Here is a 13,958-nt window from a genome sequence, read left to right on the forward strand (position 1 = left end):
AAAGGAATCAGGTGACCACCTGGCCCGGGAAAGGAACAAAGCCCAGGGGAGGAGGGGCTGGAGGGAGTTTCAGTTTGGGGCTGGCTGGGACATGGAGTGAAGTGCAGACGTGGTTGTCTGGCTCACTGCCCCCCAGAATGGACCCAGCTGAGGGGTCCCGTTCTCTGCACCTGCAAGCTCTGTTTTAGACCATGTTCCTGTCGTCTAATAAACCTTCTGTTTTACTGGCTGGCTGAGAGTCACGTCTGACTGCGAAGTTGGGGTGCAGGACCCTCTGGCTTCCCCAGGAGCCCCGCCTGAGCGGACTCGCTGTGGGAAGCGCACGGAGAGGCAGAGGATGCTGAATGCTCCGAGGTCAGACCCAGGAAGGTGGAAGCTGTGTGAGCTGTGTGTCCTGAAGACAGGCTGCTCACAGAAAGGCGACTACCCCAGAGTCCTGACTGACTTCATGGGGAGCAGTTCCAGAGCATCGCCCAGGAACTCCGTGACACCCCCACCTCCCCGTGCAGGAGGCTGATCTGAGGCAGAGGGAGCGGCACGGCTGGGCCCAGCAGCTCCGCCGCACTCCAGCCGCAGCCAGAGACAGGCGAGAAGGGCTCTCGGCTACCGGTGGACTGACCCCTTGATGCCAGTAACCCGAACGGGCTGCGGGAGGCTCAGGCCGCCCGGTCAGCATCACACACCCACGTAGACGTCGCCCATCCCTTCTGCCACTGAGGCCAGGGGCACCCCAGCGCCGCCAGCCAGGCCCAGGGCTGGGGGCAGTCGGGGAGGGCAAGGAGGAGGCAGATGACAGCCTGGCACACTCTAGGTTGGCCTCCTGCCCTTCGACGGCTGCCAGGGGAGGTTTCCTTCCCAGGCGCTGAGCCGCAGTTCTCCAGCAGAGGGGAAGGGCCAGGCTGCCAGCCGCCCCCACACAGTGCAGCAGCCTCTCGGCACAGAGCTTTAGCTCCATTCGCCACGCCTGGCAATCGGGCCCATGCGAACACAGCCTCTCGCAATGCTAACGACAAGCCGATCCAGAAATTAGCCAGGTATTTGCTCCTTCACTGGAATCAGGCTGGGTGAGAGATGCCCGGCACCCCGTCCTTGCACGCCTCCCCCTGAGCGTGAACGCGTACCATGGCTCCTCACATTGCCGAGCAGAGCCCAGGACAGAAGGTGACCCAGTCTGAGCCCTGTGTGACCCCCAGAGCAGGCGGGAACTCGCCCCAAAGTCCATTTGTGGAGGGGTTCCCTGCATGCTTCCCAGCCCAGCAGCAGCACTGCCATGAGCCGGCTGGAAAACCCTCCTGAGGAGGGGGCAAGGCCAGTTTCCCATTTGCACTCCCCTTCAGACAGCCCGGAGCGACTCCCGTCCCCGGAGCGGCTGCGGCTGAGATCCTACGCACGTCTTTGCCCCGGATCTGCTCCTCTGTCAGCTGCACCTCGACGAGGGGCCGCACGGTGGTGAAGAGCTTCCACCAGGGCCAGTCCTTCACCCCCTTGTTCTTCTTGATGTTCTTCTGCACACAGCGGATAGCCAGCTCCTGGATCTGGGGAAAGCAGCCAGGGTCAGGGCAGCCCCACCCTGGGCCAGAGCTGCCTTCCCTGCACTGAGTGACTCCACCTGGGGGAGCCCAGCGCCTGGCTTTGCCAAGAGGCAATCCCATGTGGAGAACATGGAGGCCTGGGTCAGTGGGGAGGCATTGCCTGCCAGGGGCCTGGTGGAGCAGAGCCCCCGTCTGCCTGCATAGCCGCTCCTGTCACCCTCCCTAGAACAACTGCACCTGGTTTCTTTACTGCTGGATGAATCCAAGCTCCCACGCAGCCATCAGCGCTAATCCTGCCGACACCCGCACAAGCTCTGCTTTATGGACTCTTCAACAATACAAGTAAGAGCTGACACAGCTACTTATCTTAATGGAAGAGCCCCTGCCCCACGAGCTGCACACAGCCCCCTTGTGTGCAGGGAGTGCCAGCTTGCGGGCAGTGCCTATGTACCCATAACGTTGGCTCCCCGGCTCCAGCAACAAGACGAGGCAGGCTGCAGCCTGGAGTGCACAGAAGCCAGCGGGAGATACCTCCCCCTTCCCAGCCCCCATGCAGCCCTCCTGCCCAGCTCCTCAAGAGGGGGCGGCTGCCGGCACGCTGGGACCTCACCGGAAAGCAGGGGAGAGCAGGAGTGGCTCCATCTCCTCCGTGCTGGGTGCCCTGCAGGCAGGACCCTCCCCCAGGGGAAGCCCAGCTCGGAGGGGGCGGCGCTCGAGGCAGAGCTGCCCATTTTAGGTGAAGTCATGCAGCTGCCGGGGTGGTATGTAAACGGGAAGGGGACCGGGGGCGGGCACGGCAGGGGGGCTGCCCTGCTGAATACCTTTCTCTTCTTGAAGCGCTGGCGTGCCAGGAAGCCCCTGCACGCAGCCTGGAAGAGTGCAATGTTCTTGCTCGTTTGCTCGTCTCGCTGCTCCTCAAGCTTGGCCAGGGTCCCTGCCCGGAAAAACGCCTGCGGGGGAGGAGAGCAGGTGAGCAGACCCCCGGGGGGCAGACGGGGGCCCCGCCCTGGACACTGCAGAAAGCTCAATGCCCCCATCCTCACAGGCACCCGGCATCGGCCACTCTGCGAGCCAGCCTGGCCCACTTGTGCACAGAGGGGCCGGTGTGTGGGTGGGGAGCCGGAGCGCGGCCGCACCCTGCACTGTTGGTCAGAGGGGATCCGTGCAGCTGGCAGCACCAGGCAGAGCCGCCACGGTGACCGCCTGGCACGAGGCCAGAGGCTGCACTGGAGACAGGCAGCTCCCTCCGACCCCCCAGCATCTCTGCCTCTCCTTGCCTGGAGCTCCCCAAGCAACGGCAGCTCTGTGCAACGCTGCTCCCGCAGGCTTGCCTCCCCGAGACCAGACTGCTCTGAGCTGCCCCCACTGCCGGAGCCAAGCAGGGGGCCGGGAGACAGAGCTATAGGAGTGACCCCAAATAGTCTCACACCCACTTGGCTGGCCTCACGGACAGAACAGCTCCCATGCCAGCTTGCTGCCTTCAGGCAGCCTCTGCCACTGCCCTGGGCTACAGCACTGCCCGCCGTGCCGGGGCACAATGTGCAGCCAGACCACCCCAGTCCCTCTCCTGCTGGGGCCGCGCCCTGGAGATGAGCTGTGACTAACGGACACAACCCTTACACAAGGTGGGTGCAAATGCCACAACTGGAGCCTGATTGGGACCTGTGTGCTTTGGACCAGACAGAAGGGGGGGACGGACGGCTAGGGAGCAGACTGACTGGGGGACGGACGGACAGACGGCTGGGGAGACGGACGGCTGGGGAGCAGATGGGGCGATAACCCGCCCCAGGGGCCGTGCAGAAGGCTGGTCTACCAGGCTGGGCCAGAGGCGGTGCAGTCGGCTCGCCTCTGCCCTCGCTCCAGCGCAGCGTCTCCCACCACCGCCTTACTCTGGGGGGCCCCGGCTCCGGCCCCAGACACCCCTAGGTAACAATAAGCCAGAGGAGTCACTGCAGAGTGAACGCATCTGTCCGACAGCAATGGCTGCGATGCCCCGTGTGCAGATCCGGGGTGGGGGGTCCCTGGTGCTGGGCTGGGAGAACATGACACGTTCACTTCCACCCCCATGCTCTCCGAGGCCCCGGCTGTCTTCTCACATGAGCCATGTGGCACAGAGCGGTCTGGCCTCTGCCAGGAGACGAGCTGGCCCTTCAGGGCTGCTGTGCCTCGCCAGCCCAGGGAGAGGTGCCAATCCCGGACGGAGGCCCCCCGCAGCGTGACGTGCCAGTCGCCCCTTGCAGTCAGTGCCATGGAGCAGGCCTCAATAGTAGGTGGTCCTGGCACTCGGCCCTCCAGCATCCCCTGCTCCTGAGCAGGGGAGACACACCGCGGCCGCTGGCTCTATGGCCCCATCCCTGGCAAGGCTGCCCCTGTGGTGCTACCGGCCGGTGGTAGTGGGGGCCTGGGTGGGCACTGGGGCCGGGCAGAGCTCGCCCAGTTTTTATTCCTTCAGCCCACTGGAATTCTGCGGGCGGGACGTGCAGACACGGCCCCTCCTGTCCCAGCATCCAGTGTGGGGAAGCCTAGCCTGGCCCGCAAACCCGACACCCGGAAAGAGCCTTTGTCTCCTGAAGCTGCCTGGCCTCCTGGCCCCCTTCCCACGCTGTACAGCTCAGCCCGCCTGACCCACTGCAGACAGGCCATGCTCCCACAGGGCTTTGTCTGCCCCAGGCTGGGCCCAGAGCAAAGGGGAAGGCAGGCAGAGCTTGTACCCAAGAATCCCCTGCTCCCCCCGCCTGCCGGGGTGGTCCGTGGTCAGGGCGGCACTGACCTTATGGGTCTGGGGAGCAGGGCCCAGGCCTCCAAGTACCAGGGACTCAGAGTAGCAGCTTGGGCAGGGCAGGGAGCGGGAAGCTATGCTGCAGGGGGGCTTGCAGTTGTTTGAGCTGCCGCTGTGAACGCTGGGGCCTGAGATCTTGCATAACTTGGCTCTGGGGCCAGATGGCTGCTTCATGGCCCCCCCCATCCCAATGCTCAGCCACTCAGAGCTGGGGGCACCAGCGAGCAGCACCCCACGCCCCCAGGGCCAAGCAGAGATCCTCTGCTGCTCTCAATACACTGCAACCCAACTCATGCTCCCCTGGTGCCACTTCCAGAGTGTGTGGGGGGTGTGGACAAGCAGTGCCAAGCAGCCCTCCCCACAATCCCAGCCCTATGGGTGAGAGACACGGACGCCTCATGGCTGCAGCCTGTGTCCCCAGCAAGGTGCACAACGGCCCCGTTGCCACACGAGGTTCTGGGAAGCAGCCTGGGCTGAGTGGCCAGGAGGAGGTGCAGTGGGGCAGTGAGCTGGCCTGCCCAGGCGAGGCTCTGCAGAGGGAGCAGTGCGCCCATGGGGACTCGGCCCAGTCAGCTGGGAATGTGCTGTCAGCCTGGCCCTGCTCTGCTGCGATCCCCCAGCACGCACCATGGCCAGGGGCCCCAGCGAGCATGGTGTGGGCACCAAGAGGTGCCCCATACAGCGCGTTTGTGACTGGCTTCACCTCCCCGAGGGGCAGCGCTGGGGTGCCGAGCCTGCCAGCCCGCTAGGGCGAGGGGCTGCGCAGAGCTTGGGACGGGCCCCCGAGCGGCTGGCTGGGAACGGCAGGAACGCTGGGAGGCTTACCCGGCTCAGGCCCATGTGGTAACTGCTCTTCTCGAGGTCCAGCGATTCCAGGAGTTCCTCCACAGCCTGCAGGAAAAAGGGGGGGGGGGACTCAGCTGCAGGGAGGTGTGGCAGGAATGCACGGCTGTACTCGCAGACACGACAAACACTTCCCAGCTGAGCTAGAGTTCCGCACTGCTAACGAGCCCCGCTGAGAGCAAAGGGGCACCGAACCCAGTGGGCAGCAGAGTGCTGACATGCCCCTATCCCCCGCAGCAGGGCACTCCCAGCCACACAAACTGTCTCCAGGGAGAGCTGCTTGCTCCCCATCGCTCCCCAGGCAGGCACGTGCTGCCAGCTCCGAGGTGCAGCGAGCGCCGTCCCCGCCCCAGGTCCCACATGCTCGTCTAGGGGAAGGAAGAGGAGGTCACGGCTAGCCAAGGGAGCCTTTGTCTCCTGGAGCTGCCTGGCCTCCCGGCCCCCTTCCCACACTGCACTCAGTGCATAGCTCAGCTTCTCCGCTGCCCACGCAGCCAGTGCCCAGCTGCCAGACAGCCTGGCCATGGGACACACTAGATGGTAGGCAAGGGCTGGAGAGGGGCCACCTGCCTGCCCCACTGGGATGTGCCGGTCCCCCCTTCTGTGACCTGCCTACACAGTCCTGGCAGGCCGCCAGGTGTGTTCAACACTCTTCCAGTGCTTAGTGGTGAACCAGGAAACACGGCCCGCACTGGGGTCCAGACCAGGTGCTTCACGCGGCTTCGTCCTGCATTCCCATCACAGGCTAGAGCCTTCACACGGCCGGGCGTTAGCAATGCTGCCAGCTAGACCCCACTGCGAGCACAGAAGGTCTTTGCCAGCTGCAGGGCTAGGCTCAGGCCAACGGGAGCCCTCAGCAAAACCCAGCACGTGGGATCAGTCCTCTCCGCTGCAGAGCACGACCAGCACAAATGCCCAGTGCGGAAGAGCCAGCTCCCCACTCTGTGAAACGCACTGTGCTCCCAGCCACAGCAAAGTCCCTGCCTGGTCTCTCAGCAGCGGGAACCTCTGGAATCTGCCACCCACCCCTATAAGCCCCCAGGCCACACCACTCGCTACATGACCTGTCCCTCTCCAGCCTCGACTGCAGCACTGTACACAGACTCTCTCCACTGACAACGCCTTGTGGGGCTCCGGCACTTCCCACGTCCCCATCCAGCACCTAGCGCAGGGGCCGTGGGAGTGGGGCTTTGGGGAGCCACGACACGACACCTGCCGGGAACAGAGGAGCAGGGGCACGCGCCAGGCGCAGACGGTCTTCAAAAGAGGAGGGTCAGCTGCAGCAGGCTCCCCTTCTCAGCTGAAGGGAAGGGGCCAGTATCCAGAGCCTTGGCTACACTAGGCTCCGCGGGCACTCCTCTCACCATTCTCTAGCACGGGCTCTTCCGGGGGCAGCGTGGCCTGGGCCGAGAGCACTGGCCTGGCACTCAGGAGAGCTGGGCAGAGCCCAGCTCTGCCTTTGGGCAAGTCACTGCCAATCTCAGTCTCCATTCCCCGTCCTGAACTCTTCAGGGCAGGCGCTACCAGTGTACGTGCAGCCCCTGGCACCATGATCTGGGCACCGCCATCACGCGACATACAGGGGCAGCTCTCGTGGCCTGCCCGGCTCCAACACGCACCCGTTTCTCGTCCGTGACGATGTAATTCCGCCCGTGTTTCTTGGTCAGGTGAGGGGCCAGAACGTCAAAGCGCCGCCGGAACTCCGAGAAGACCATGTGATCCGGGTAACCTGGGGTAGGGCACAGGAGAGCGGGCATGTGTCTTGGCCTCTGGCGCGGGAGGGCAGAGACTCAGGAGCCTGCAGGAAGGAGCTGGGTGGCGGTGGTGTGCACAGGGCTGCTTTCAGGCCAGCACCAGGTGCAGCTGCCTCACCCAGCACCAGCCCAGGAGGGTGAACAGCCCCACCTGGAGCCCCTGAAGGTGGAGCAGAAGGGGGTAGGGGAAGCAGTTCCCATGCCCCGCTGCCACAAAGCACGGTGGGGACCCAGCTGGGCTATAAAGCCCCGGGGAAGAGCCTGCCTGCCTGCCTAATGCGTGGCCTCGCCCTCCAGAGGCTCTGGGATTGCCCCCCCCAGGCCTCGGAGTGCAGGGACCGTCTGGCAGCATCGTGCGCAGGACGCTGGAGACGCAGAGACCTCCCTGACACTTGCATCCACCCACCCCCCATGCCCAGTGCGCAGGGCCAGCCACCCAGGACATCCACACACTGCCTCTCCAAGCTGCACCTCTCACCCAGCCCTCTGCTGCAGTCAAGCTCCCGCCAGCCAAGGCCCAGCCACACGGCTGCAGCGGGTGCTGGGAGCACTCTGCCGCACCCCCAGTGCCAGGGAAGAGCCCAGCCTGGAGGGCGCCAGGCATAGGCAGCAGGCGTGATGTGGCCCAAAGGGCTCGTTCCCTGCGGAAGGGAGGGGAACGGAGAGCTAAACCACACACAGCCACTGAAGTGCAGCCACCTCTGGAGGGGGGCCCAGCAGCTGTTTCAGACAGAGCCGCTCAGGCAATTCCTTGCCATTGCGGAGGGTGAGGGGCCCCACTGCAGTCCTGGGGCGAGAGGGCAGGTGAGCACCTGGAGACGCAGCGTCTCCATCAGCTCGTGCAAATCCCGCAAGGCGAGGCAGGGCCGGCCCTGGGGTGGGAGGCCCCTCTCTCCCGAGTCACGGACAGAGCCCAGCCTAGCGGCAGAGCTGCGGGAGGGCTGGCTTGGCACCCAGGGCGTTACCCCTGTGGAGAGCACTGGCACCTCGGACAGCATGCCGGTGAAGGCGTCCACGCCCAAGCTCTCGGCAGGGGCAGTGCACCATCCAACCATGCTACCCCCAACAGCTGCCAGAAACAGAGCCTGGCTGTTTCTCAAAGGTGCTTTTACGTGGCCCTTGCTTGGCAACGTTGGCCTGGCTTTCTGCCAGCTCCGGAGAGAAGCCAGCCGAACGCCTGACTTGGGGACAGGGCTGAGGCGAGCATGTGTAACTGAATCAAGTGACCGGGGATCTTATGAACAGACCCTGCTGTGGACTGTACCTGGACTGCAATTACATTTATATGCAAAGATAGCAGAGTTGATGCTTCACTTCTTAGTTCATCATCGGTGCTATGGATGGGGGCTGAGCCTATCCCAGCCCAGGCGGCCGTGGGCAATCGATCCCGGGCTGTGCGAGCCACATTGATTTTGGTTCAGAGCAGTGATCTGGTTTTGAAATAATGAACACCGGCTCCAGGGCAGGATGTCCGTACTGATAAATGGAGGGCATCTCATTCTCTCCCCTGCCGAGCAGGGAGCAGCCCACCTGCAGTCAGCACTGACCAGCTGTGTCCCGTTTCTCAATCAGGGAAAGGGGCTGAGAGCCCTGGAGAGTGAAGGCCTCTGCCCACAGAGCAGGCACAGCCGGGGGAGCAGCACTGGCTCACACGCTCTCCTCTGCCGACCACTCAATCCCGCCTAGAGGGCCCAGCACCGGGATCTCGGAGCGCCTCCCACACGGCCCAGAGTTCTCTCGAGCTCTCCCGCAGGGTTGTTTGGTTTGGGAGGCAGAAGCAGGCACTGGTCTGTAGCCCAAGCTCTCCGGGAGCGAGGCTCAGCCCCCCAGGCCTGTCTGCGGCACAGGGCCGGTGGGCTGTTCTCCCGGAAGGTTGCTCTCGTGGGAGGTCACAGCCGCCCGGCTGACGAGGGTGTGACGACGCGGGACTGTTCTTAATGTTTCCTCTGAATAGTGTGGGGGTGCCTCAGTTTCCCCTAGGCAGTTCTTAAGTCTCTAGGTGGTGGGGTAAGGGTGTATGATCCTTGCAGAGCCCTAGAGGGCAGGTGTGTGCAGGGGTCTGGACACAGAGAATGGCCCCGACACCCTGTTTCCTGGCAACGGATGGCCTGGGCCCTTCCCCCCTGCAAGGTGACAGCTAAAGGGTTGGAGAACAAAGGAATCAGGTGACCTCCTGGTCTGGGGAAAGGGACAAAGCCCAGAGGAGGAGGGGCTGGAGAGAGTTTTCGTTTGGGGCTGGCTGGGACATGGAGTGAAGTGCAGATGTGGTTGTCTGGCTCACTGCCCCCCAAAATGGACCCAGCTGAGGGGTCCTGTTCTCTGCAACTACAAGCTCTGTGTTAGACCATGTTCCTGTCGTCTAATAAACCTCTGTTTTACTGGCTGGCTGAGAGTCAGGTCTGACTGCAAAGCTGGGGGGCAGGACCCTCTGGCTTCCCCAAGACCCCGCCTGGGCGGACTGGCTGTGGGAAGCGCACGGAGGGGCAGAGGAAGCTGAATGCTCTGAGGCCAGACCCAGGAAGGTGGAAGCCATGTGAGCTGTGTGTCCTGCAGACAGTCTGCTCCCAGAAAGGAGACTTCCCCAGAGTCCTGACTTCGTAGGGAGCAGTTCCAGAGCATCGCCCGGGGACTCCGTGACAGAGGGCCAGCTCAGAGCCCAGAACCGGGAGCATGATCTGCTTCTCCAGAGATAAGAAGGGAGCTTGTTCTCCAGGAGCCAGCTCAGTTCTTAGCGCCTTTGCCGAGGCTGCCCCCTGGCATTAGCTGGCCCCCTGCTGTGATGTGAGCTGGGCCCCACCTCTCTCCATTGGGTGCCTGGCTTACAAGCAGGGTGAGTGTCACTTGCCTCCTTCCTGTGGGGAGGAAGGGAATGCCCCAGTATTTACCCTGGAATCCAGTTAAGGGATTTGCCTCCTCTTCATCGTCCACAGCTCAGAAAATTCCCATCTGGCTTCCCTGGTCCCTGAGGGCAGCGCCCGCCCTGGCAGAGCTGCACTGAATGCAGCAATGGGCAGTGCCACATGCCAGTACCCATTACCTGCAGTGATGAAGGACCAGTCCCTGGGCCCCTCTCTGCACCCCACAGGCACAGGGTCCCTCTCGTTTCTCTGGCCTTCCCATGCATACCGCTGTGAAGTCCAGCAGGCTTGTTTGGATCTGGATGATGGGGCTGCCTGCACAGCAAGGAGCTGCACCCCTTTGCTCTGGAAGAACAGCCCTGGACCCGCGGGGAACAGCTCAGCCAGCCCACCACCCCAGAAGAGGGCACAAACCTTGCCGGTACATGCGCAGTGCGTCGAGGAGCCGGGAGCCCCTGATCTGGGCCCTCAGCAGGGGCACGTCGAGCTGCATGAGCCCCGCCTCACAGTGCTCCCCGTGCAGGTCCAGCTCACTGCTGCTGATCCGCCGGGCCGCCAGCCCCTTGGGGTCCCCGCTCCAGCCCTCCGCTTTGGGCAGGAGGCAGTGCACAAAGTGGACCTTCGACTTCTTGATGGTGTCAATCAGAGCATCCTGGGGCAGGGAGAGGATGGCTCAGCCTGGGCGTGCCAGGGGGCTTGGGCACGGCCTTCACCCAAGGTGGCAGAAGCTGGGGTGAGTGATCTTGGGGCAAAAGGGCCAGAAGGAGAAACTGCCTCTAGGATCAGCCATGATTCTGCAGCTTTGTCTGGGGAAGGCAGAGCCCCTGCAGCTGGTGCCGTTGGGCTGGGGGGGTCACTCTAACCCCACCGGTGGCGTTACCCAGCAGCCAGGAGCTTGGCCTGGGCCGTGGGAGGCTGCCCCAGCACAGAGAGCTGTACCCAGGTCAGATCTGCCCCCCTCCCACGTCTCCGCACTGGGGCTGCGCACGCAGCACCAACGGCAGATGCTGGTTCCAGCCTGGCACCGGGGGTAGTGGCCGCTCCCGCAGGGACCCCGGTACCTGCTGCCACGGTTACTGGGGCACGGAAGAGAGGCTCTCCCAGTGAATGTAGATAGACCAGATGGCAGAGGGGAACACCACCCCTCCAGGGCTCTCGGGCACAGCTGTGCAGCGAGGGCAGGGGGACCAGGGGAGCCCTGCCAGCAGGAGAAGTGGGGAGATGGGCACCCGCTGCCTGGCTATTTGGGCAGGTAACTTCAGCATTGCCTCCTGCAGCCAGGCCCATGAGCAATGCCTGGGACCCGCGCAAAGCAGCGTGCCCGCACAAGGGACAGTGTGACCTGCAGTGCCAATATAAAGCAGCAGGGCAGCTGAGAGACGGCGTGGGCCAGTGCTTAGAGCAAACGGCTGGGCGCAGGGATTCCCGCGGGCTCCTAGCTCCATCCCTGGCTGTTGCCCACCTGTGGGAGACCGGGGCCCTGGCCCCTGGGAGCAGGGAGGGGTCATTGGAGCTGGCTCTGCCATGCTCAGGCTGCAGCTCACCCACTCACCACTTGCAGCTTGATCTGAATGCACAGCGACTTCTTCTTCACCGCTGCCACCCCCGTGGTGAAGGTCTTGCGCATGCTGGTAGCCCTGCGCAGGGCCAGCTGAGACCCGCCTTCCAAGCCGGCGATGGACCCCGACAGCACCATGGCCGTACCTGCCCGGCCCATAAACAGGCTGCTGATGATTTTCCTGCCAGCAGAGAGAGAAGGTGACCAGCCGCCCCACGCCCTTCCCTGCCACGGCCCAGGGAAACGATACAAATCCAGCTACAGCAGGCTGAGGGTGGCCATTACCGGGCACCGCACAGGACTCAGCGCCAGGGTCTCGCCTGCTCTGGGGAGTGCAGGAATGTGCATTTCAGTGCACGACCTCCTGTTTGTCTCTGGGTCGGCCGAGAGAGCATACGTTAGAGCCCATAGTCCCGTCCCCCAGCTGAGCGGAGAGCCGGGGACGCCCGGGAGCAGAACTGCGCGACTGGAGTCCCAAAAAGCACTCGGGGGGCAGGCAGCAGCAACCCCAGCGGGAGAGGCACAAAGCCAGCAGACACACCTGCACGGGCGCACGGAAGGGAGGCTGACGAAGCCCAGCAGGGCAGCTCCGGGAGATTGAAACATGGCGACTGCCACTTTCGTGCGGAAAGTGCCTGCACGCAGTCTGCCTCAGGCACTGGCAGAAGGGTTAGGAGAGCACCTCCTAACCCAGCGCTGGCGATGCCGAGAAATCCCTCCGCAGTCCAGACGCCAGACAGGACTGGAAGCAGAGGCTTTGGCCCCAGCAGCACTGCGCACCCCTCCCAGGGGAGAGACAGCCCAGGCATGCTAACTCTTCCCCTAACCGTCCCTGGCACGATCAGATCACTGCTGGCTCAGCTCCACAGACCCCGAGGCGAGCAGCGCTGGGCCATGGATGCCTGGCGGGGATGGGAACACACGGGTCACCAGCCCGGAGGCGGAGATGCGGAATTCACAAGTTTGCAGTAAAACCAAGACTCAACTTTCCAGAGAGCCTCCTGGGGCCCTTTAAACTAGCATTGTAGAGACCAGCGTGGCCCAGGACCACAGCCCACGTCTGTCACACCACACAGTCTGTGGCGAGAGGCCATGAACACGCAGCCTACAGCCCGCTGCCTGCAGCATGACCCAGCCAGGGGGGCAGAATGGTGGAATGGGGCCTGAGAGGTCACCCAGCCACTGCAACCGTGTTGCTCAAAAGAAAGAGGCTGCTTCTCCCCTTAAGAGCACAGTGACTACCCAGCTGCCCCCTGCTCAGCAGCTGCTCCTGGGAGACTGGAAATAACAATTTTGCCTTTTGATGAGCGTGATCCACCCCGGCAGAGGAGCCACGCCAGCCTCCCCACCCTGGGGGACGTGTCTTGTGCCTGCCCACCCCAGGCCCTGAGCCCAGCAAGAGCCTCTTACTGCACAGCCGCTGCTTACTTCTGAGAGTCCTGCAGGATAGCTGCAGCGTGCTGAGAGGCTGGGTTCTGCCGGACATAATGCAGCCAGCCTGTGACGTCGTACTCCACCCAGTTGGTGCCGTAGCTGTGACCCAGGAAGAAGTGGTGGGGCTTGTCACTGCGCAGTATCGGGCTGTGACCTGTAGGGACAGAAACCCCATCAATGAACCGGTCCGCCGCAGGCCAGGCACCAAGAGGGAATCCCTGCCCTGGGCCACCGAGGTACAAGAGCAGTGCTCCCTCGGATCTGTCCCACCTGTGCACGGAATGAATGTTGCGTGACACATCACCTACATATCGGTGCACATAACAAAATTCTTGTGGTGGGGGTGGGGCCAAGGGGTTCGGCGTGTGGGAGGGGGCTCAGGGCTGGGGCAGAGGGTTGGATGCAGGGGGTGAGGGCTCTGGGGTGGAGCCGGGGGTGAGGGGTTTGAGGTGCAGGGGGGTGCTCCAGGGCTATGGCGAGGAAAGAGGACTCCCCCCTGCACTCACTCCCTCCCTACAGTAGCACTTGGGCTTGGGGGGGGGGAGAGACTCCTCTCCCGGCCGTGGGATCTCTGGGGCTTGGGCTGCAGGAAAGGCACCCCTCTCCCGGCCCCACAGGTCTGGGCCGGGGGAGGCCTACTCCGGCCGCACCTAGATCCAGGCCGCCCCAGCAGGTCCAGGCCACAGACTGAGTTGGGGCCAGGGGAGGGGCGCCATGGCCGCAGCAGGTTGGGGGCTGGGCTAGGTGGGGGCTAGGGGAATAGCACCCCTCCCCCGGCAGGTCCCCAGGTGGGTTCCCTGAGTGCCTGCATGGCCACACAGCTTGCAGGGAACTTAGCACAAGAGCCCTGGCAAAGCTCACACACAAGGAAACCACATAGAACTGCGCCAGCAAGTCCCAGAGCCCAGGTCAACTGATTTGGGCTCATGCTGAGGGGCACAGACGTGTCTGCTTGGGCTCTGGGCGCCTCCCCGGGTCTCCAGCCCAAGCCCGTACACCCAGTCGGCTATTGCTGGCCCTGCAGCACGAGCCTGGGGTGAACAGCACAGAACTCCCCACTGGGCAGAGCTGCCAGAGCTGGAGAGCAGCCCTACGCACAGGACAGGAGCCTCCCCTCCCCCATCTCTTGCCCAGATGCCCCACATGCCCCTGGAGGGGTGCATGGCCCCACCCCTGAGCCTGTGGGGCTCCTGGCACACA

At 63.8% G+C, this 13,958-nt stretch overlaps 1 protein-coding gene across 18 annotated transcripts in view; it reads right to left on the bottom strand.

Annotated features, from left to right (window-relative positions):
* The window catches only part of MYO18A (myosin XVIIIA), a 169,915-nt gene that overhangs the window by 37,622 nt on the left and 118,335 nt on the right, over positions 1-13,958 (bottom strand). For all 18 annotated transcript variants that reach the window (XM_075120815.1, XM_075120814.1, XM_075120801.1 and 15 more), the window contains 7 exons: positions 12,753-12,912; positions 11,319-11,505; positions 10,181-10,418; positions 6,774-6,883; positions 5,137-5,202; positions 2,354-2,482; positions 1,392-1,535 (listed from right to left, as the gene is read on the bottom strand). In XM_075120815.1, coding sequence (XP_074976916.1) covers positions 1,392-1,535; positions 2,354-2,482; positions 5,137-5,202; positions 6,774-6,883; positions 10,181-10,418; positions 11,319-11,505; positions 12,753-12,912 — 1,034 coding nt within the window. The remainder of the gene's footprint in view (positions 1-1,391; positions 1,536-2,353; positions 2,483-5,136; positions 5,203-6,773; positions 6,884-10,180; positions 10,419-11,318; positions 11,506-12,752; positions 12,913-13,958) is intronic.

The sequence above is a fragment of the Caretta caretta genome, chromosome 17 (assembly GCF_965140235.1).
Source record: "Caretta caretta isolate rCarCar2 chromosome 17, rCarCar1.hap1, whole genome shotgun sequence".
NCBI classification, from domain to species: Eukaryota; Metazoa; Chordata; order Testudines; family Cheloniidae; genus Caretta; species Caretta caretta.